This window comes from Haliotis rubra, unplaced genomic scaffold (genome assembly GCF_003918875.1).
Source record: "Haliotis rubra isolate DU_JTF1 unplaced genomic scaffold, ASM391887v1 Scf29, whole genome shotgun sequence".
NCBI classification, from domain to species: Eukaryota; Metazoa; Mollusca; class Gastropoda; order Lepetellida; family Haliotidae; genus Haliotis; species Haliotis rubra.
The window spans coordinates 2,422,729-2,445,656 of NW_025766957.1; the positions used below are offsets into that span (position 1 = coordinate 2,422,729).

Consider the following 22,928-nt stretch of genomic DNA (forward strand, 5'->3'; position numbering starts at 1 on the left):
TATAATCATTAACCTGTTAAGATATTCTAAGACAACGTTGAACATTATACAAGCGGACATTTAATTTTTTTTTTATAGAAATTGATAACAAGGAGAATAAAAATACATGTATTTTGCAAGAGGAAAATGATTCCTCAAAATGTTCTAAATAACTGGGTAAAATCTGGTTATATATGGTTTACAATTGATAAATAACTGAATAAACAACCTCTAGACTATCAGAACGCATAGTGTTCCTTTACATTTCATAAAATGAACACTTTCGGACGGTATCTGTTCTATAAGATTTGAATAGATATAGTTTCGGACGGCACGTGTTCTGATTAGAACAGTTGATGTTCTAACAAAGTGACGTCATGATAAGCACGCGCAGTTGTCTCTTCCCCAACGCTACAGAGCGTTTGGCACAGGTCAAAATGAAAATGCTGCCTGTGATTCAGTTTATGGAAGACAAAACAAGACTCCATCAAATCCAACAAGACCACAAAGAGGTCAATAATAGAAGTTAAAAGGGTGAGTGGTATATTAAAATTTATGTATTACATACTTTTATATCCTGTTATGTAAGAAAAATTATCCTTAAGTAGGTGGTTACAAAAAAATGTCCGCAATGTACAAACGTGAATTGCACATTCTTACAAAATGGAACCTGTTTTGTATTGACTAAAACCGTTGGATAAGCGTTTTACGTATTTGTTTGTGGGTGAAATCAAACAGTAGTTTCATTCATTGTGTGTCATGAATTAGAGTTCAGTTGAAATTTGAAATCACGTGTATGCCACATCATATCTTTCAAATGAATTATTTAGCGTAAAATTTGTATTGTTTATTGTAGGATGTGACCGTTGATGAGATTGAAGGGTCTCTGAAGACAAAAGCCTCAGAGGGTCCAAACATCGTCGCTTTCGTCAGAGGTGACGCACTGGCCTTCCTCCACATCGCTGCCGACACAGGTGTCACGCGAGGTGAATGTCGAGGGTGGCATCATGGCCGCAATATTGAAACTGATGGCGATGTACTACATTTTCAGTTTAAGCTATCCCAAAGCATACACGGTGGTTTTGTAAGTTGAGAGATGGGCGAAGTTATCTAATCCTTGCCCGACCCTGAGATATAGGAGCTCTTTTTTCAGTGTTTTCTACAATGATTTGCGACTTTAACTGCATATGTTATGAGATGTGCACGAATGAGTTGTTGCAGTTATAAAGTTAGCTCCTTCTCCTACACTCCATTTAGCCGTCCGCAGTCTAACAAAAGGATAGTAACAATAACACGTTTTCGTATTCAATATAGGTGTTAATAAAGTTTTGATTCATTTCATATTGTTGTTGTTTTTCATTCGTTCATGTCAGGCTGGTGGAAGTTTGAGAACACTAGTGTTCTGAAATAAGGCTCAGAACACTCAAAGGGCGCTCTAAATCTGTTACAGCGTCCGAGGCGTCCGGGGGTGTTCTGAATTGAACACATACAGAACACACAAAGAGTGTTCTGAAATCTAGAACACGAGCGTTCTGTAAGTGGAACACTAGTGTTCTGACGGCAGAACACATAGTGTATACATCAGAACACTCCGACTGCGTTCTAAATCTGTTATGCAGGAAGGGTGTTCTCATAGTGTTCAGAACTAGAACACTTAGGTTTAGAGTGTAGTTGTAAGCAACATTCTTGAACCAAGTTCCATAAAGACGTTTCAGGCGGATGTTATGTAAACACGTAAATGTGTCTGGTGTAAATGAAACACACTAATGCATTATAATTGAAGTGGCCTTCAACCCAAATTTATTGATCCTGCACTGATACAGATGGCACGCACATAAAACCAGGGAAGTCGTGATGATTCTGAGGGTTTATATCGGATCAACAAACGAATGTGTTAGAAATGTAGTTGGATTATGGCATGTCAGCGTAGTGTGAGAACGTTAACCTATACGAACACTGACGTGGTGTTAACGATCCGAATACCGGATACCTTCCGCCATCTTTTAAAGCACGCGAGTTTAAGGTTACGTTTAGGGTTAGGGTAAAGTTTAGGGTTAGGTTTAGGGTTAGCGTTAGGGTTAGGGTGACGTGACACTAAACAATATGGCTGGTGGGTATCCGGTATTCTGTAGGTGTACCATCGCGAGGCTCATAATCAAGCGAATCGGGGATTGAAAAACCAACGATCATGGGATTTTGGATGACAGACTCATCGACTTTGCGCGTATGCGTGTGCGTGCCTGAAGGTTGGGACTGAAGATGGATTCTGGAAAAAATGATACACTGGTTCTACTTCTGTAAGATGGTAGTGTTTGACCTGACCTTTCAGAGCACAATCAAAAATATATTTTAAAAAACCCCCCAAAAAACAAAACACACACACAACGTGTAAATAAGATTAAAGCGCGTCACTTTTAACAACTTTAACACTTCGAAGAATAACATGTGAATCTCTTCACATATAAACGCATATGGGGAATCAACCCGTTTTTTTTCATGTGTGGAGACAACTCTTTAATCACTAGGCTAACCCATGGTCCCTCTTCGATTGATGAATATAATCAATATCCGGATGAAAGTTTGGTCCTTAAATATTTTATGATTTAGTAAATCATGCACAGAGAAATAGAATAGATGTCACTGATGTGTTTTTTCTGGATGGGTGGCCCAGTGGTTAAGCGTTCACTCGTCACTCCGAAGGTCAGGGTTTGATTTTCCATATGGGTAAAATCTGTGAAGCACATTTCTGGTCTCCCCGCCGTCATATCATCCACAATCGGCGTAAAAACTTCCTTAATCAGTGTCAACATGCATGTAAAAGACGTTACTTAGCGTTTGCTACATGCTGTCTTAATTTGGAGAACATATGTTTCAATTGGCATGCTTTAAATCAACAAAGCGTTATCAAATGTAACTTTATGAGTGTTGAGTTGCACTTTCTAACGGCTGCCGTCAACACGACTATTCAAGCGTTATTGATCACAGGTAACTTCCCAAACGCATTTGTCGATACTTTCATCATATCGCTTTTATTAAAATGAGCATGCTCCGACATAGCTGCTCCAGCCTATCGTGGTATTTTATGGATATCAACATTCATACGAACAGAGCGACACACGAAAATCAATACTGACGTCACCGCTCGTGCAACAGGTGTCGGCTACCTGTTGCTCACGTGACCGCTGCTGAACAGGCGTAAAGCCAGTATCAAAATAAGCATATATTGAATGTTGGGGAAATGGCATGGTAAGTAACATGTTGACTCGCAATTGATACTTTTGGGTGTATTAATCATTTTTATAGATTCGACACTTGTTTTTGTTTATTTCTTTCGTCATGCTGTGGCTTTTAATATTGATGTTACCTGCACATATGCACACGGGCTTCGATGCTGACCTATTTCATGGTGTCGGTATGACATGTCGTCGTACCAGAAACCTTTCCTCAGGAGATTAGCGAGGTTTTAGGTTTGGTACTTCAATTAATTCTTACACTGAGTCAGTCTTTAGGCTCAGAGTAATTTTAGATGTTCGAACAGTTCTGGTATGAGTTGTACCATCGTCCAGATCTTGTAAGGTAAGTGCCAACCTCATCATATCTTCATCAAACAGTCATATAGTACTTAATCTTCAAGGATGTTACAAATATTGAGTGCTCTCTGCGAGAAATACAAGCAGTGTTGAAAGGGCTATTTCGCGTGGAGCTAATAGTTTTCTTATTGCAAGTGTGAAATGTATTCTAAAACAAGACCACATGTATACAACCTCATCATATATCTTCATCAAACAGTCGTGTAGTAATCTTCAAGGATGTTACAAATACTGAGAGCTCTCGGCAAGAAATACAAGCAGTGTTGAAAGGGCTATTTCGTGTGGAGCTAATAGTGTTCTTATTGTAAGTGTGAAATGTATTCTAAAACAAGACCACATGTATACAACCTCATCATATATCTTCATCAAACAGTCATATAGTAATCTTCAAGGATGTTACAAATATTGAGTGCTCTGCGAGAAATACAAGCAGTGATGACAGAGTTATTTCGTGTGGAGCTAATAGTTTTGTTATTGTAAGTATGAGAGGTATTCTAAATCAAGACCTTTTGTATATTGTTCAAAAGAAGTTAAACACTTCAGTTATAGTAGTTATGTATATAATTATAGTGTGTTCATTTAGCGTAAGAAAAATATTGATTTTCGGGTATATTTTTTCATCTTATTTTAATACTGGTTGCCTATCATTCATATTTACAATATTCGTATTCCCAACTGGATAACTCACTTTGTGAATAGCTTTTATAATCTGGTTTCCATCATCCTGGATTATCCACGATATCATATTTCCATCATATTATTGATAAATATCCTTGACTCATTCGCCAACATAGTATCGTTTTGGAAATGACGTAACGGCTTTTAGTTCTTTTCTCTATCTTAGCTAAGCATCTTTATCGCTAATGTCAATAATTTGATTGGAAGGTTATTTTTAGCATCGTGCCGTTGAATCGGGCGGAACACGGAGGTGTGGTTGCGAATTGTTATTTTTTTCATAATGCAATGGAGATATGACACATAGGATAAACGAAGATGGGATTTCGTAATTTAGATTCCACATTTTACTTTGAAGAAATACACGGGCGTTAATTTTGAGGGATTCTGTTGTGTCCTTTCTTCAGAAAGTTGCTATTGGCAGCATATTCTGGTATAGATTCTGTGACAGTAATGGCAGCGAATATAGGAGATAAGATGCTTGAAATGATACATGAGGTGTATTTACTGCAAGGAATTAACATATAAAAGAAACAGATTTTCGTTGTGCAGAAACGTTAGTTGTTGTTATGCTGTGTTTTAAAAGGCTTGTTTTTTGTTGTTGTTTGATGTCGCACTTAGCAATATGTCAGCTGTCTGTACATAGTCGAGTCTGAACAAGGCAACCAGTGATCAACATCATGACAATCGCTGTTTGCCGCGGGGATCCAATGACATGTCACATAACAAAACACTGAACCTGACCACACAATCTATATAGTAACCTCTTACAACAAACGTGGTGCCTGGTATTTATGTGCTTGCTTTTAAAGGAAAGATAAAAAAAACTCTCGTCAGTGACTGATATATCCCCTGATTTGGCCCCTAATAAAATGTATGCTTGTCGCTGAAAACTGGAGAGTGTTGTCCTTATACTCTGTGGGCAGAGTGAGTCATAGTGTCATATTAATTAATCTTGTCCATACATAGCGACTCTTTACTGACCTTATGAACTTGTCGTGTACAAGTAAGTACACACCCATGTTTGACCGTGATTAAAAATGAAACAAACTTTTAAACGGTTAGTCGATTAAAGGATGTATTTCATAAGGGTATCATAGTTGTCTGGAACATCTGTGGCTCAATTATCTAGACAAAAATAACTCAATTATCTAGACAAAAATAACTCAATTATCTAGACAAAAATAACTCAATTATCTAGACAAAAATACCTCAATATTCTAGATAAAAATACCTCAATTATCTAGACAAAAATAGCCCAATTATCTAAATAAAAATAACCCAATTATCTTTGTTGATGTGCATTTTGTATTGTATAGTATGCTTTCAACGTGTACGTGTTGGGGGCAGAGTGAAAGTGTGTATTTGGAGATGGGCAGGGTGCACCCATCTCTGTAGTCTGTCTCACAATCCCCTGAACTACATTATTTTCCCTACTATTTAGGCCCTCCTCTCTCTCTCGATGCTCAAGCCCTAGTCTATATTTCCTGAATCTCCCAACTCACTGGGGCTCCTTTTCAATTCAAATGGGCTTACGTGTTACTATCAACAAATATATATGGTCAGAGACTAAGCGTTAGTCTGTTTTCAGCCTGTTAACGTCAAAGGGGCCGTGGGGTAGCCCAATAGTAGAGCGTTCGCTCGTCACGCCAAATGGGTACAATGTGTGAAGCACATTTCTGGTGTCCCCCGCCGTGATAGTGCTGGAATATTGCTGAAAACGGCGTGAAACTCGTGAAACTAACTCACTCACTCAGTTAACGTCAAATCCAGTTTCAGTGTGTATACTCTTTTTAGTCCTGCAGTTAGCTGTTTAGCTGAAACATTGCTGACTGCTAAGTTTAAACGGAAGCATTATGAAATATCTGATGGACTGTTATGTTTCACTGATGACATTTGTATGCAACTGTTTGAAAATTACTAATACCTGCTAAGGGAACCGAAAAATAGTATTTTTAATGCAGGGGATGCACCAACTTTAGCCACCACATACACATTCCTACCTGAAGCCTCGACACAGTATTGACAATCACAGTGTTATGAACTATGTGTACTGGTGTGACCTGTTGACTGGTATTCTCCCACTATCACGATCAATTAGGAGCCGAATGACTGAATCCGAGCGCCCTTTGACATTTACTTACTCTGGAGGGATCATACGAGGTTGTTATGGTGTTTTCGGATATATGGTAGACACCATGGTGGATGCTGGTGTTTGGAGTGACCATGGTGGGTGATGTTTGGTACAGACCATGGTGGGTGATGTTTGGTAGAGACCATGGTGGGTGATGTTGTTTTGGTAGAGACCATGGTGGGTGATGTTGTTTTGGTGGAGATCATGGTGGGTGATGTTTGGTAGAGACCATGGTGGGTGATGTTGTTTTGGTAGAGACCATGATGGGTGATGTTGTTTTGGTAGAGACCATGGTGGGTGATGTTTGGTAGAGACCATGGTGGGTGATGTTGTTTTGGTAGAGACCATGGTGGGTGATGTTGTTTTGGTAGAGACCATGATGGGTGATGTTGTTTTGGTGGAGATCATGGTGGGTGATGTTCATTTGTTTAGACAGTGGTGGGTGATGGTGTTTGGGACAGTGAGTGAGTATGGTTTTTACGCCGCATTTAGCAAAATTCCAGCAATATCAAGGCGGGGGACACCAGAAACTGGCTTCACACATTGTACCAATGTGGAGAATCGAACCCTGGTCTTCGGCATGACGATCCAACGCTTTAACCACTAGGCTACCCCTCCTCGCCTGTTTAGGGGAGAGTCGGTCAGTACTATTTCGTAGAGACCATGGTGGGTGATGTTGTTTTGGTAGAGACCATGATGGGTGATGTTGTTTTGGTAGAGACCATGGTGGGTGATGTTTGGTAGAGACCATGGTGGGTGATGTTGTTTTGGTAGAGACCATGATGGGTGATGTTGTTTTGGTAGAGACCATGATGGGTGATGTTTGGTAGAGACCATGGTGGGTGATGTTGTTTTGGTAGAGACCATGATGGGTGATGTTGTTTTGGTAGAGACCATGGTGGGTGATGTTTGGTAGAGACCATGGTGGGTGATGTTGTTTTGGTAGAGACCATGATGGGTGATGTTGTTTTGGTAGAGACCATGGTGGGTGATGTTTGGTAGAGACCATGGTGGGTGATGTTGTTTTGGTGGAGATCATGATGGGTGATGTTGTTTTGGTAGAGACCATGATGGGTGATGTTTGGTAGAGACCATGGTGGGTGATGTTGTTTTGGTAGAGACCATGGTGGGTGATGTTTGGTAGAGACCATGGTGGGTGATGTTGTTTTGGTAGAGACCATGGTGGGTGATGTTGTTTTGGTGGAGATCAGTGTGGGTGATGTTCATTTGTTTAGACAGTGGTGGGTGATGGTGTTTGGGACAGTGAGTGAGTATGGTTTTTACGCCGCATTTAGCAAAATTCCAGCAATATCAAGGAGGGGGACACCAGAAATTGGCTTCACACATTGTACCAATGTGGAGAATCGAACCCTGGTCTTCGGCATGACGATCCAACGCTTTAACCACTAGGCTACCCCTCCGCGCCTGTTTAGGGGAGAGTCGGTCAGTACTATTTCGTAGAGACCATGGTGGGTGATGTTGTTTTGGTAGAGACCATGGTGGGTGATGTTGTTTTGGTAGAGACCATGATGGGTGATGTTGTTTTGGTGGAGACCAGTGTGGGTGATGTTCATTTGTAGAGACCATGGTGGGTGATGGTGTTTTGGACAGAGACCATGGATGGCATTTGATGTTGTATCAAGGCGGGGACACCAGAGACACATTGTACCAATGTGGGAATCGATGGTCTTGGCAGACGATCCAACGCTTTGGTAGGGTGATGTTGTTTTGGTAGAGAGACCATGGTGGGTGATGTTGTTTTGGTAGAGACCATGATGGGTGATGTTGTTTTGGTAGAGACCATGGTGGGTGATGTTGTTTTGGTAGAGACCATGATGTAGAGACCAGAGTGATGTTGTTTTTGTGGGAGATCAGTGTGGTGGATGTTGGTTGTTTTTGGTGGGTGATGGTGTTTGGGACAGTGAGTGAGTATGGTTTTTACGCCGCATTTAGCAAAATTCCAGCAATATCAAGGCGGGGGACACCAGAAATTGGCTTCACACATTGTACCAATGTGGAGAATCGAACCCTGGTCTTCGGCATGACGATCCAACGCTTTAACCACTAGGCTACCCCTCCTCGCCTGTTTAGGGGAGAGTCGGTCAGTACTATTTCGTAGAGACCATGGTGGGTGATGTTGTTTTGGTAGAGACCATGATGGGTGATGTTGTTTTGGTAGAGACCATGGTGGGTGATGTTTGGTAGAGACCATGGTGGGTGATGTTGTTTTGGTGGAGATCATGATGGGTGATGTTGTTTTGGTAGAGACCATGATGGGTGATGTTTGGTAGAGACCATGGTGGGTGATGTTGTTTTGGTAGAGACCATGATGGGTGATGTTGTTTTGGTAGAGACCATGGTGGGTGATGTTTGGTAGAGACCATGGTGGGTGATGTTGTTTTGGTAGAGACCATGATGGGTGATGTTGTTTTGGTAGAGACCATGGTGGGTGATGTTTGGTAGAGACCATGGTGGGTGATGTTGTTTTGGTGGAGATCATGATGGGTGATGTTGTTTTGGTAGAGACCATGATGGGTGATGTTTGGTAGAGACCATGGTGGGTGATGTTGTTTTGGTAGAGACCATGGTGTTTTGGGGTGATGTTGTTTTGGTGGAGATCAGTGTGGGTGATGTTCATTTGTTTAGACAGTGGTGGGTGATGGTGTTTGGGACAGTGAGTGAGTATGGTTTTTACGCCGCATTTAGCAAAATTCCAGCAATATCAAGGAGGGGGACACCAGAAATTGGCTTCACACATTGTACCAATGTGGAGAATCGAACCCTGGTCTTCGGCATGACGATCCAACGCTTTAACCACTAGGCTACCCCTCCGCCCCTGTTTAGGGGAGAGTCGGTCAGTACTATTTCGTAGAGACCATGGTGGGTGATGTTGTTTTGGTAGAGACCATGGTGGGTGATGTTGTTTTGGTAGAGACCATGATGGGTGATGTTGTTTTGGTGGAGATCAGTGTGGGTGATGTTCATTTGTTTAGACAGTGGTGGGTGATGGTGTTTGGGACAGTGAGTGAGTATGGTTTTTACGCCGCATTTAGCAAAATTCCAGCAATATCAAGGCGGGGGACACCAGAAATTGGCTTCACACATTGTACCAATGTGGAGAATCGAACCCTGGTCTTCGGCATGACGATCCAACGCTTTAACCACTAGGCTACCCCTCCTCGCCTGTTTAGGGGAGAGTCGGTCAGTACTATTTCGTAGAGACCATGGTGGGTGATGTTGTTTTGGTAGAGACCATGATGGGTGATGTTGTTTTGGTAGAGACCATGGTGGGTGATGTTTGGTAGAGACCATGGTGGGTGATGTTGTTTTGGTGGAGATCATGATGGGTGATGTTGTTTTGGTAGAGACCATGATGGGTGATGTTTGGTAGAGACCATGGTGGGTGATGTTGTTTTGGTAGAGACCATGATGGGTGATGTTGTTTTGGTAGAGACCATGGTGGGTGATGTTTGGTAGAGACCATGGTGGGTGATGTTGTTTTGGTAGAGACCATGATGGGTGATGTTGTTTTGGTAGAGACCATGGTGGGTGATGTTTGGTAGAGACCATGGTGGGTGATGTTGTTTTGGTAGAGATCATGATGGGTGATGTTGTTTTGGTAGATACCATGATGGGTGATGTTTGGTAGAGACCATGGTGGGTGATGTTGTTTTGGTAGAGACCATGGTGGGTGATGTTTGGTAGAGACCATGGTGGGTGATGTTGTTTTGGTAGAGACCATGATGGGTGATGTTGTTTTGGTGGAGATCAGTGTGGGTGATGTTCATTTGTTTAGACAGTGGTGGGTGATGGTGTTTGGGACAGTGAGTGAGTATGGTTTTTACGCCGCATTTAGAAAAATTCCAGCAATATCAAGGCGGGGGACACCAGAAATTGGCTTCACACATTGTACCAATGTGGAGAATCGAACCCTGGTCCTCGGCATGACGATCCAACGCTTTAACCACTAGGCTACCCCTCCGCCCCTGTTTAGGAGAGAGTCGGTCAGTACTATTTCGTAGAGACCATGGTGGGTGGAGTTAGTAGAAACTGTGATCAGTGATGCTAGTTGGTAGAGGAAGCGACTGGGATATATTCTGTCACATGGTTTGCCATGGCGCGGGGACATGTTTGTCGGGGTGACCCTATTTGGCAGAACCATGATGTAAATGTTCCACACATCATGAGTACAACTGCCAGAGTTCCATTCTCATGCACATTTATAACATCTAATGAGGTTAACAGATGCTTGCAACGAGATGCTTTCCGTGTTAATCTGACATGGCCACAGATAACATTTATGGGCTCTGATATTTTCTTAAGCACGCATATAGAGCAACAGCGTTAATTCCTTCTTTCAAGAAAAGCATGATATGAATAGCTAAATGAAAATAATAATAATATTTAATATTTTCTAGACTCATACTTTCTACCGTCTTGAAACGAAAACGTACCAAACTATGTCAGTGTAAGTCAAAATATTAATTATTGTTTTAAGTTATAGATGGATGGATACTTTACTTGGCTGAAAACAGCCTAACACTTGGGTTCGAAACGGCAATTCCGGTAACTGTATCAAACATATCCCCATTGAATATCCAATTTTGTTTGTTTCATTTTAAGCATAGTTATAGATGGATTGATAGAATGGAAGGTATACACTTGAAAATTGGATATAACCACACAAATATCAATACTTTACTTGGCTGAAAAGAGCCTAACACTAAGGTTCGAAACCGTAGTTTCGGTAACCGTATCAAATATACTGAGAGAAACAAATGAAGGATCACAGGAAAATTCAATCGGTCCTTTAATATTAACCGGTTAACTGGAAAATATTAAAGGAACGCGTGTTGCTTGCTTCAGTATATACATGTGTAAACATGTTATGTTGATTATTGCATGATAAACACGAAGGGAACCAGACTGACGGGGAAGGCTTAATGTGTTTAAGAGCATTTCCCTCTCTCAGTTGTATCCCAACTGCTGTCTCGTCCAGACTCAATTATATACAGACCGCCGCCATATAGCTGGAATATTGCTGAGTGTGGCGTTAAACAACAAACAAACCCTACAGGTCAGAGGATGATCACTGGATTGTCTGGTCCAGACTCGATTATATACAGACCGACGCCATATAGCTGGAATATTGCTGAGTGTGGCGTTAAACAACAAACAAACCCTACAGGTCAGAGGATGATCACTGGATTGTCTGGTCCAGGCTCGATTATATACAGACCGACGCCATATAGCTGGAATATTGCTGAGTGTGGCGTTAAACAACAAACAAACCCTACAGGTCAGAGGATGATCATGGATTGTCTGGTCCAGGCTCGATTATTTACACACTGCCGCCATGTTCTGACTGCGGCCTTAAACAACAAACATCTAAACTGATGAATAAATCTGCTTTTAATGCAGCGTAAGAGAATTGATAGTGTGCACTGACCATATGTTCGTGATCACACACAATGGTTCACTTCCGTGAAGTTTCCTTCCTTCTATTATATATAAACCTTCCGTGACTTCATCCTGTTGTTCTCACACGGGTTTTTCTCCTTTTACAAAGTATTTGGCTTAAATTTTAAAGTCGGGAGCGACTTTGAATATACGTAGGGAGTTTTTACTTCCCGAGTATGACCTACCTTGAGCTTTTACTTTATAAATAACTGATGTACAAAAGAATTTACACACCTGGTGTTTTGAGTTAGGCAAGTGAGTTCGTTCAAAACTGCCTCTGTTCACCCAGCAGAAAATGGGTACCCGGTCATGCGATGATGTGACTATTAACCTTCTATAGTGCCTTACAGGCAGCATGGGTTATTCTCTCTCTCTTTCTCTCTCTCTCTCTCTGACATAAAGATTCATAAACTTTTGGAACATCATTTTAAAAAGAAAGTTCTGAATGAAAAAGAATATGAATATGACATCATCATATTGATATGATACATGTACTATGTACATACTATGATGTAAGAAATAATATTGTTCCGATCAGTGGATTTGGACATGCTCTTTGACATGCATTTGGTCCTTGCATATAACTTAGAAGTTGGTGAATTTAAAATGTATCTATATATGTACCTGATATCATATTTCTCTTTTATTGACTTATATATGTGTATTAACATGATATAGAAATAATACCTGTACACCATCTATCTTTATGTACCTCACTTTTGTACATATGGCATTGTAATCTTGAGAACCAATGAAAAACAGAAAACAAAACAAAAACAAACTAACTTAGAAGTTGATGATTTATTATGTTGGTCTCTTTTATTATGTCTTAGCAATGAATCCTCAGTCCCCAACATAGGGAGAATAAATTCTTATAACACAATTCATAAAAGGATTATTGAAAACTAAAAAAATGGATGGGATGGACTTTTGACTGGAGTTACTTTCAACATCTGAACAAATATCAACTCTCTACATATTTACTAGATAAATTAGATAGCATGTATGAGTGGTACTGTAATCGTCTTGGAATACATCCAAACACTCTCCGTTGACTTAAAAGAAAAAGATGAAAGGATGTGTTACGGGGAGATGCAGTTGAGTCTAGAAAACTACTGAAAATGGAGGGTACTTTTCTGTTTTGCACATGTATGCCTTGCCTATCAGCAAGTTCAGAATGTTGCTATTAATAGAACTGTCCCCTGTCTGTTGACACGCCCTCCAGACAATGACACTGAGGGAAAAAGGGAAAAACAAGTTCTATGAATAGTGATAACTTGCTTGATAGCGGTGTTAGTACCTACACCGAAACGTTGCACTCATTGCAACCAAGAAGTTGACTAACCATAGAACTTCATCTTGACAACTTTTCTAAAACATCCCACAAAGAAATGATGAGTGTGACCTTAAGCAGGTCTGCAGTCGAAGTATCTATGTATGTTAATACTTTTCGTTAACCCTTGAACACCCTCCGCCCCCTTTCACGGATTGAAAGACACCCCCACCCCGTCCAATACTCCAGGTCGTTCCTACACCTATGATTATTAATTATTAGTTAACAAACATTCTGTACACAAACCCAAACACCACAGATATCGTACCCAATTGCAGTCAGCATCTAACGTTTCTTGCCCAAAGTAGACGCTTCCGTCAATGTAGACGGGATAATGACCGGGCCTATCAACGAAATGAGTCCATAGTCACAATCAAAACACTTATAAAAAATAATTCGGAAAATGTAGAGTGAGTGAGCTAATTTTTACTTTGCATCGGCATTATTTCAGCCAAATAGCGACGAGACCAAATCTACACATATACAGGTAGCCTTGCTGTACTGAATGCTGAGCCCATGGATGTATTGTAATTCAATCCTCCAGAGAGTCAAGTTCAGAGAAACGAACAGTAAGGACGCCAGTCTGTTAGAGGAATATTTCTATTTTTTTAGAAATTATCATTGAAACTATTAAACTATTACCTTGGAGACTTGTGCAAGGCTAATATAGAGGTTTTGTGATGAAGTAGAGGTTCACTAAACACATGGTTTGTGTCACGCTGTGACCGGCTGGTGCACGCACCATACTGTTCCGGCATTTCTGAACCTACTCTAATCAAAGGAAAAGGTATGAAATAAATACAATATATTTGATCAATGCGTGTATCAGTCACAGAATATAGGTCGGTTTACGACCTAGAAAATGGAGCAGTGGGTCGTGAATTTTCACAACATGTACTTTTCGAGATAAGATGAATGCTATTTATTCTCACGCTTTAAAGTCATATACCCTTAGGCTTAAACATGAATGTTTAGTTAATTTTTATTTTCTTATTAACACTATGAATAGCAACTTAAAATTATGCAGTTCGATAAATACAATTATCAACTTAAAGGAGAGAGGAATGCGTGATTGATTAATTGAATGAGTTAGTTTGAAACTTTTTGTCATTAGTTAAGTACATGTATATACATCAGACTGCATGTGGGTGGAGCCAGAGTAGTGTGTATCCTAAAGTAAACGCCAGATCTAAAGAAGTTACATTAGAAACAGTTTACAGCTGATCACATATAAGTGAGAAACAACAATACTACACATCAAAAGTTTAGACTCACTAGTGTAAATGTAGCCACTTATTTCCGTCAACTGATCTAAACTAGATTTTGCAAAATATTCTATATACGGTTTAAAGGTTTACACATGAACTGATGTATTGTAAAACAAATTTGTAACGTTGAAAAGATTAGTGTACTGAGTTCAATAAATGATGAAACTCAGTGAAAATTGGTCAATTCTTAACAAAACTTTACACCAAAACGCAGCTGTTCACATGCACGATATTTGCAATTTGATGCATAATCCTCATAATCCTCGTGCAATTCATCTGCATAAGGTTTGCAGTTGGTTCCCCTAAGTTAGTGGAGAAATTCAGCTTCGATGTAACCACATATATATACATAACATGTAATGAGTGTTTTAAGTGAGTCTAAACTTTTGATGGGTAGTATATATTTAGTTCTGGAACAATGACAATGAGCAACAAAAAGGAGTATAACAACATAACAACAATATAAATACCTTCTTGCATTATATTCTTGCATCTGTTCATTATTACAATGCACCCGAGAAGATTTGGGTTTGAATTTGTGTTCAAGTAACCAATGCTTATCGTAAGAGGCGAGACCGCCTCCGTGGTGTAGTGGTTAGAGCGTCCGCCCGGAGAGCGGAAGGTCGTGGGTTCGATCCCCGACCGCGTCATACCAAAAGACGTTAAAATATGGTACTTGTTGGTCCCTGCCTGGCGCTCGGCATTAATGGGTACAACAAGGACTGGTCGGCTCGGAGTCAGTTTAATGTGTCTGAGTGGGGTATTCATGCTTCACTGCGGCGTGGTATCTCAGTGGGCTAGCACTATAAAACCAGCTTCAGTCTGGGCTAGTACAAGCAGCCGCACATACACATACACACGCATGCAGGTCGTCATATGAGCGAAATATTCTCAAGCACGACGTTAAACCCAATTTCACCTCACCTCATCGTAAGAGGCGACTAACGGGATCGGGTGGTCAGGCTCGCTGATTATGTTGTCATATGTCATCGTATCCCAATTACGTAGATCGATGCTCATGATGCTGATCACTGGATTGCCTGGTCCAGACTCGATTATTCACAGACCGCCGCCATATAGCTGGAATAATTCTGTGCGGCGTTTAACAACAAACCAACCATTCTTACAACAGCAGAGCCACACGAACACAATGGGATGATAGTGACCAGAACGATGCATCTGCTGCTATCAATACAGATGTTAATGAATGGACTATAACTACATGAGTCACGCCATTACTTTCCTCTTCCAGACTAGGCGATGACACAACCTAGACTTCAGGTACCGGAGACGTTGCTGGAGAGAGGTGCCGCCATCTTGTCAGGTAAGACGCCGTCGCTCAGCGCTAGTTACTTGAAGAATCATCTCGTGGAATGTTGATCATATGTCCATAATGCATGTACTTCAGTACGCACCAGCAGACACCATATAAGCTATCTGGTAATACAGGTTTGTTTGTAAACATAAGCTGTCTGAAAACTGCACAGCCGTAGACCATGTTACAGTATTAGAAATATTTAAATCGATTAAAATTTGCGGCTTTAAAGTACAAGTCACTTACTCACTGATTCGCCCACACAGTCACTTGGCTCATCCACATTCAAACACCCACACGAACCCTCTCATCCATTCACGTACTCACTGATTTACAAGGGGCGTTGGGGTAGCCTAGTCGTTAAAGCGTTCGCTCGTCACGCCCGGGTTCGATACTCCACATGGGTACAATGTACAAAGCCCATTTCTGGTGTCCCCCGCCGTGACGTTGATGTAATATTGCTAAAAGTGGCGTAAAACCATACTCACTCACGATTCACTTCCTGTTGCAGGCGGCACTGATGGCCTCGGCGTACCCCTGGTCAGCATTAAGTGTGGCGAGTTGGAACACTGTGAACTGGTGGCGCTGCTGCTCCATTACCTCAGCATGGTGTCGTCACAGACGTCCCCGTCAGTCGCCTGCCTCATAGATCTGCACAACGCCACTAAAGGAGATGTCACCAATTTTGTGGAGTCCATACAGACAGTAGAGGTAGGAATACTCAGTCAGTGGATATGACCTTTTTCAGCTAAATTTATGAACAGTCAGCCCTGTGTATATCCACTGTACGACACACAGGCAATGGACGGATTTCCTACAAGTAATATCCAACTGACCGAGGCACCGTAATTAGCTGTGCAGAGTTGCAACCCTTATCTATACAGAAACCTGTCATCGTTTCAGGTCGGAATGATTACGTTTCATGGGTTGTCAGTATTATACCCGGACTATATATGGCTCGGCGGTTCACGAAAGTGGTAAACGTCCAAGATCTTGTGTCCAATGAATATGTCCGTATGTCGAACCCAAACAGGAGCATTCCGTTACAAGAAAGGTTGAGCTTTATTTTGTTGCTTGATAAGAACTTGATAAGAACAGGTATGTCGACTATTGTTTTAGCATCATCTACAGGTACATGGACTATTGTTGTAGCATCATCTACAGGTATGTGGACTATTGTTTTAGTACCATCTACAGGTATGTGGACTATTGTTTTAGTACCACCTACAGGTATGTCGACTATTGTTTAAGCATCATCTACAGGTATGTGGACTATTGTTGTAGCATCATCTTCCAGTATGTGGACTATTGTTATACCATCATCTACAGGTATGTGGACTATTGTTATAGCATCATCTACAGGTATATGGACTATTGTTATACCATCATCTACAGGTATGTGGACTATTGTTATACCATCATCTACAGGTATGTGGACTATTGTTATAGCATCATCTACAGGTATGTCAACTGGTGTTTTAGTACCATCTACAAGTATGTGGACTATTTTTGTAGTATCATCTACAGGTATGTGGACTATTGTTATAGCATCAACTGCAGGTATATGGACTATTGTTTAAGTACCATCTACAGGTATGTGGACTATTGTTATAGCATCATCTACAGGTATGTGGACTATTCTTATACCATCATCTGCAGGTATGTGGACTATTGTTATAGCATCATCTACAGGTATGTGGACTATTGTTTTACCATCATCTACAGGTATGTGGACTATTGTTATAGCATCATCTACAGGTATGTCAACTGGTGTTTTAGTACCATCTACAAGTATGTGGACTATTTTTGTAGTATCATCTACAGGTATGTGGACTATTGTTATAGCATCAACTGCAGGTATATGGACTATTGTTTTAGTACCATCTACAGGTATGTGGACTATTGTTATAGCATCATCTACAGGTATGTGGACTATTGTTATAGCATCATCTTCAGGTATGTGGACTATTGTTTTAGTATCATCTACAGGTATGTGGACTATTTTTGTAGTACCATCTACAGGTATGTGGACTATTGTTTTAGTACCATCTACAGGTATGTGGACTATTGTTATACCATCATCTACAAGTATGTGGACTATTGTTATACCATCATCTACAAGTATGTGGACTATTGTTATACCATCATCTACAGGTATGTGGACTATTGTTATACCATCATCTACAGGTATGTGGACTATTGTTATAGCATCATCTACAGGTATGTCGACTGTTGTTTTAGTACCATCTACAGGTATGTGGACTATTGTTTTAGTATCATCTACAGGTATGTGGACTATTGTTTTAGTACCATCTACATGGATATGAACTATTGTTTTAGTACCATCTACAGGTATGCGGACTATTGTTTTAGTACCATCTACAGGTATGTGGACTATTGTTTTAGTACAATCTACAGGTATGTGGACTATTGTTTTAGTACCATCTACAGGTATGTGGACTATTGTTTTAGTACCATCTACAAGTATCTGGACTTTTGTTGTAGCATCATCTACAGGTATGTGGACTATTGTTTTAGTACCATCTACAGGTATGTGGACTATTGTTGTAGCATCAACTGCAGGTATATGGACTATTGTTTTAGCATCGGAAGAGAGGACGAATTGCTGCCGTGTACTGTGTGAAACCCAAGTCCAAAGACAGGTCACGACAATTGAAGAAGCTCCTCGGACTGAAACCCAGCAAAAAGTTCATTAATGTGTCTATATTTAAGGTGGGTTTATTCAAAAGTTTAAACTAGTGTAAATATGATGTTCTAAACTACATTTGCAAAATAAAGTTTAAAGGTAGTACATGAACTGATGTAGGTAACGTTGAAAAGATTATTTTCATGAGTTTCCAATGAAAAGACAAAAATAACACAAACACATGCACGATATTTGATCAGCAAATGGAAAATGTATGTTGAAGCAAGTTAGTGGAGAAATCAATCTGCAATAAACTGACAAAAGAAAGTACACAGGTTTTATCCAATAAGCAAAATGACATTGTTTTATCAGCAAAATGACATTGTAACAATAAACAGCGATGTAGTGATGACCACTGCAGACGGTTCCTACGATGCTGGAAGGTCAAGGCCATTCCACGCAGCGGTCGGTAGGCCCATACATGCCAGCAGGACGAAGTCGTCTTGTCACTGTGAATCGGCTTACGTGATTACCCAATGATGTGGCTGCTGATGACGTCACCGTCAACATCCAGTTGCGTAGGTGAATAACCCGCAGATAGCGATCCTCTTGGGGTGCTGTGACTCTGGAACGTCCACTTCTGGGTCGATCACATGTCTGGCCTGTCGTACTGAAAAGGTTAAACAGCCGAATTATGGTTTGTCTTGTGCAACCCAATGCCCTTGCAATATCGTTGTTGAAAGCACCCATTTGTGTCATTCCTTTGGCCCGTTCTCGTTGCGCCGACGTCAATCTTGGCATTTCCTCGTGAGATTTCTGTCAAGTGATTGTTCAGTCTTCACGACAAACAGGTTTTATACTCTGTCAGAAAAGTGCTGGTGCATGGGACAATAATCACAATTTTGCAAAAATTCGTGAAAACACGTACAAATGTTTTTGGTTGCATTTTGGCAAATAAAACATGATGGTTGCGTTCTATACAATCAATGTTTTTCAATAATTTTATTAGTTAGAACGCATATTTGGGATTGCAACAACAATTACACCTGTGTACTTTCTTTTGCTCGTCAGTTTAATAATATATATAATACATAACATATAGTGAGTGTTTTAAGTGAGTCTAAACTTTTGAAGAGAAGTATATATGTGCCGAGTGTTACGACTCATTTCGTAAAATGTTCATTTACAGTCAAGTGATTGATACAATCCCCAGTTCCGGTCTTGAGTTAATTACCACAACTCACAAAACACATTTCCGGTCGACTTCTCACTTAGAGTTCATTTCTGAGCGAATCCTAATGTCCACACAAGCGTTTTTTAAAATCAGAGGCTCAATTCAGGTCTAACGCATGTTAAGGTCTTAGGCTCATGCCCACATTATCTTGGATAAGCATTCTTAGACACATAGAAGGTTTCTACCGAAAAATTCCAATTTTAAGGGAGCCCCTTGTAATGTTGCTGACCACAGCGAACCCGTACCTCAACCTCTTCAGTAACACACGAAGGCTCATATCTAGATTACATTCATGAATACCACGTGATCATGTATACGCATGTGTTACAGCTGACCTATTTCTTACCATTGTTCCAGTGTGTGGGGATTAAGCTAATGCAAGCAACAGCTGGTGACTGTGTAGATATAGAGTATATGTACGCCGGGCCTCTACCAGTAGTATCGTATGAGTCGTAGGTCATGTTGATATTGCATAGTATTTTGTATGTTCTAAAGCCGTGACACGCATACTATCGTGCTTTAGATACAGTTCTCGGGTCAGTCTCTGAAAACATTTGGTTGTTAGGGTAAAATTTGATTTTGACCTAGATAAGAGAAATATAATATACCACTCAAAGTCTGCTAAGGATCATCACTTTAAAAGGCAATGCATCAAATAGTGTACATCTGTTGAAATAGCCGAAGATAATATGTGTTTGGACATGTTTAGTAAACTGAAAACCTATACATGTCCTTTGTGCGCTATTATCCATTAGGATAAAATCCCGTCAGATTGCAAAAGCATCCGGCCAAATGTACACATCCAGGTAGCCCACACCTGCCATCCCGCTGTTGGCCATGGAGATCTGTTCTTCCAGCTCTGTTGTTCCCACTGCTTAACATAACTGAGATCCCTCTGGAGCGGTCATGTTCGGCCACGCTGGAATCCTGAAATCCTGGGATTGGGCTCGACGATTTGTGAAGTCGAGACAGTATATCGACAAGTAATGGAATCCATTCCTGGTCTGTCCAACTGACGGACACTTCCGTCCAGTCCAAACGTGCTTGCCTGTAATGTGGAGTCAGTGGCCGCCCTACAGTACCGGAGACCAGCCTCAAGGAGAATAGAGGCGGTGGGGGTAGTGGTTAAAGCGTTCACTCGTTGTACACCGAAGACCCGGGTACGATTCCCCACATGGGCACGATATGTGAAAGAGGCGTAAAACTAAACTCATTAATCTGCAATGTCTGAGTCGGAGAAACCCAAACCTGGCGTTCTGCAGGTCATTTTTAGCCTGGTGGCAGTGAGGATGTCTTGGTGCAGTCAGAGAAACCGTCAGGAATGTCTTCCCGCTGTGTGGTGGTAATCTGTGGTCATGTACATGTGGCTGAGCTGTTGATGCAAGCCCTGCTCATCACACTGTGGCTGACACCACAGACGTTTGCAACATGAGGAGCGGACCAAGTTCGAACATGCAACGTGCCTGACTAATTGTCTTTGACACTGAGGACCCATAAGTGCATTCAACGCAATCTTATGTAGCAGATTTCGGGTTAGAATTGATCTTCAGTAACCCATGCTTGTCGTAAGAGGCGACTAACGGGATCGGTTGGTCAGGCTGGCTGACTTGGTTGACATGTCATCGTATCCCAATTGCGTAGATCGATGCTCATGCTGTTGATCACTGGATTGTCAGGTCCAGACTCGATTATTTACAGACTGCCGCCATACAGCTTGAATATTGCTGAGTGCGTCGTAAAACTAGACTCACTCACTCACTGTAGCAGGTGTACAGTGATGATGTACTGGGATAATTCAAACTTCATGTGTTGGATGATTTTTCAATGTCATGAAAACGTTATCCTTAGCAAACTCTGAGTAGTATATTATAGTAAGTACATATATACAGATATGACACGAATAACAGTGGGTAGACCCAAACACATTATAAAAACTCTGGTTTAGGATCTGTTCGTGATTAATGTCGCTAATCTCGACTGTGATCCACTAAGATAGAATTCGTTCATTGATTCTTCCAGACTACCAAACACAGACCTAAATATCCATTCCCACCTCAGTCTATATAATGATTTGCTAAATGTCGCCTATTTAAGCCGAGTGACATAATTATTGTCTATTTTCGTCTCCAGAATATGGTACATGGACGTTAACGCCTTTAAGATCGTATACACCTTGTTAAATATCGTTAATTCTCGCCTCTATACTTGATACAGTGAAATAAATCTTATCTATTCTCTACCCGAATAGCATACACTGAGCATACTGTCGCCCGATCTCGCGATCAGGCTATGATACACTGAGTCAAATGTCGTCCAATCTCACCTTCAGATCATAATGCCAAGCCTGCAGGCCAGCGATGATCTGCTCCTGAAGCTTCCGGCAATGAGGGACCGGATGGAACTGTTACAGGACTACGACCTGGCAGACAAACCTTCCGACCAGCTGCTGCGACTCCGGCAGGAACAACTGCAGCAGTATCAAGCTATGCTCAAGTGAGGCGACAAATGTTACAAATATCAGTCGAGCCCGCGTTTCTTATGTCACCATCTCCATTCAGGATTGTACAATGCCAGTTGTTTCCTTATCTATATGAATCGCCATAACGCTTGAAAACAGCTGAGTGTGGTGTTAAAAGAAACATATCCATTCTGAAGAGAGTGAGTGAGTGAAAGTTTACAAACGCAATTGTTTGCTTATTTGTATGAATCCGCTATCGCCATATGGCTTGAAAACAGCGGTGCGGTGTTAAAACAAACATATCCATTCTGAAGTAAGTGAGTGAGTGAATGTTTACGTCACACTCAGTATATAGGCCCATACGCTATCAAGTCGGTACCTGGCAAATTAGTGCCCGAAAGCCATCTTCACTGAAGGGCGAGATCCTAAATCGGACATGTGTATGAAGTGTGCAATCTGAAAGTTTTTAAATAAATATTGTTTTACAGGGAGATACGCCTTGAGGACACAATCGAGCAGTGCAAGCAGGCCTTGTACCTCTTGGAGAACCCCGAGTCGCACGGACTGCTCGCTCAGGTGCACGTGACCACGCTATGCAGTGCTGAAATTCGTTTGCGTGACAGTTATCGTCTGCTGACAGACGACCAGAAGGAACTCGCGGAACTGTGGGCAGCAGCAGAAAACAGGATAGACGTCACCCACAAGGTCCAGAAGTGTAGGGAGAGATCTTCGAAGGTAAGAGGGACTTACACGGCTAGTCGGTTGACATTGTGACTTCAGCCCCGCTTTGAGCAGTATTTCAGGATTACGCTCCAACCCACGAGTTTCGTCAAAG

At 41.1% G+C, this 22,928-nt stretch overlaps 1 protein-coding gene across 1 annotated transcript in view; it reads left to right on the forward strand.

Moving 5' to 3' along the window:
• The first annotated feature begins 3,163 nt into the window (after positions 1-3,163).
• LOC124281878 overlaps positions 3,164-22,928 on the forward strand; it is a 28,083-nt gene continuing 8,318 nt past the window's right edge. The window contains exons 1-6 of the mRNA XM_046717893.1: positions 3,164-3,225; positions 15,692-15,763; positions 16,266-16,465; positions 18,359-18,487; positions 21,965-22,128; positions 22,582-22,828. Coding sequence (XP_046573849.1) covers positions 15,700-15,763; positions 16,266-16,465; positions 18,359-18,487; positions 21,965-22,128; positions 22,582-22,828 — 804 coding nt within the window. The 5' untranslated portion in view covers positions 3,164-3,225; positions 15,692-15,699. The remainder of the gene's footprint in view (positions 3,226-15,691; positions 15,764-16,265; positions 16,466-18,358; positions 18,488-21,964; positions 22,129-22,581; positions 22,829-22,928) is intronic.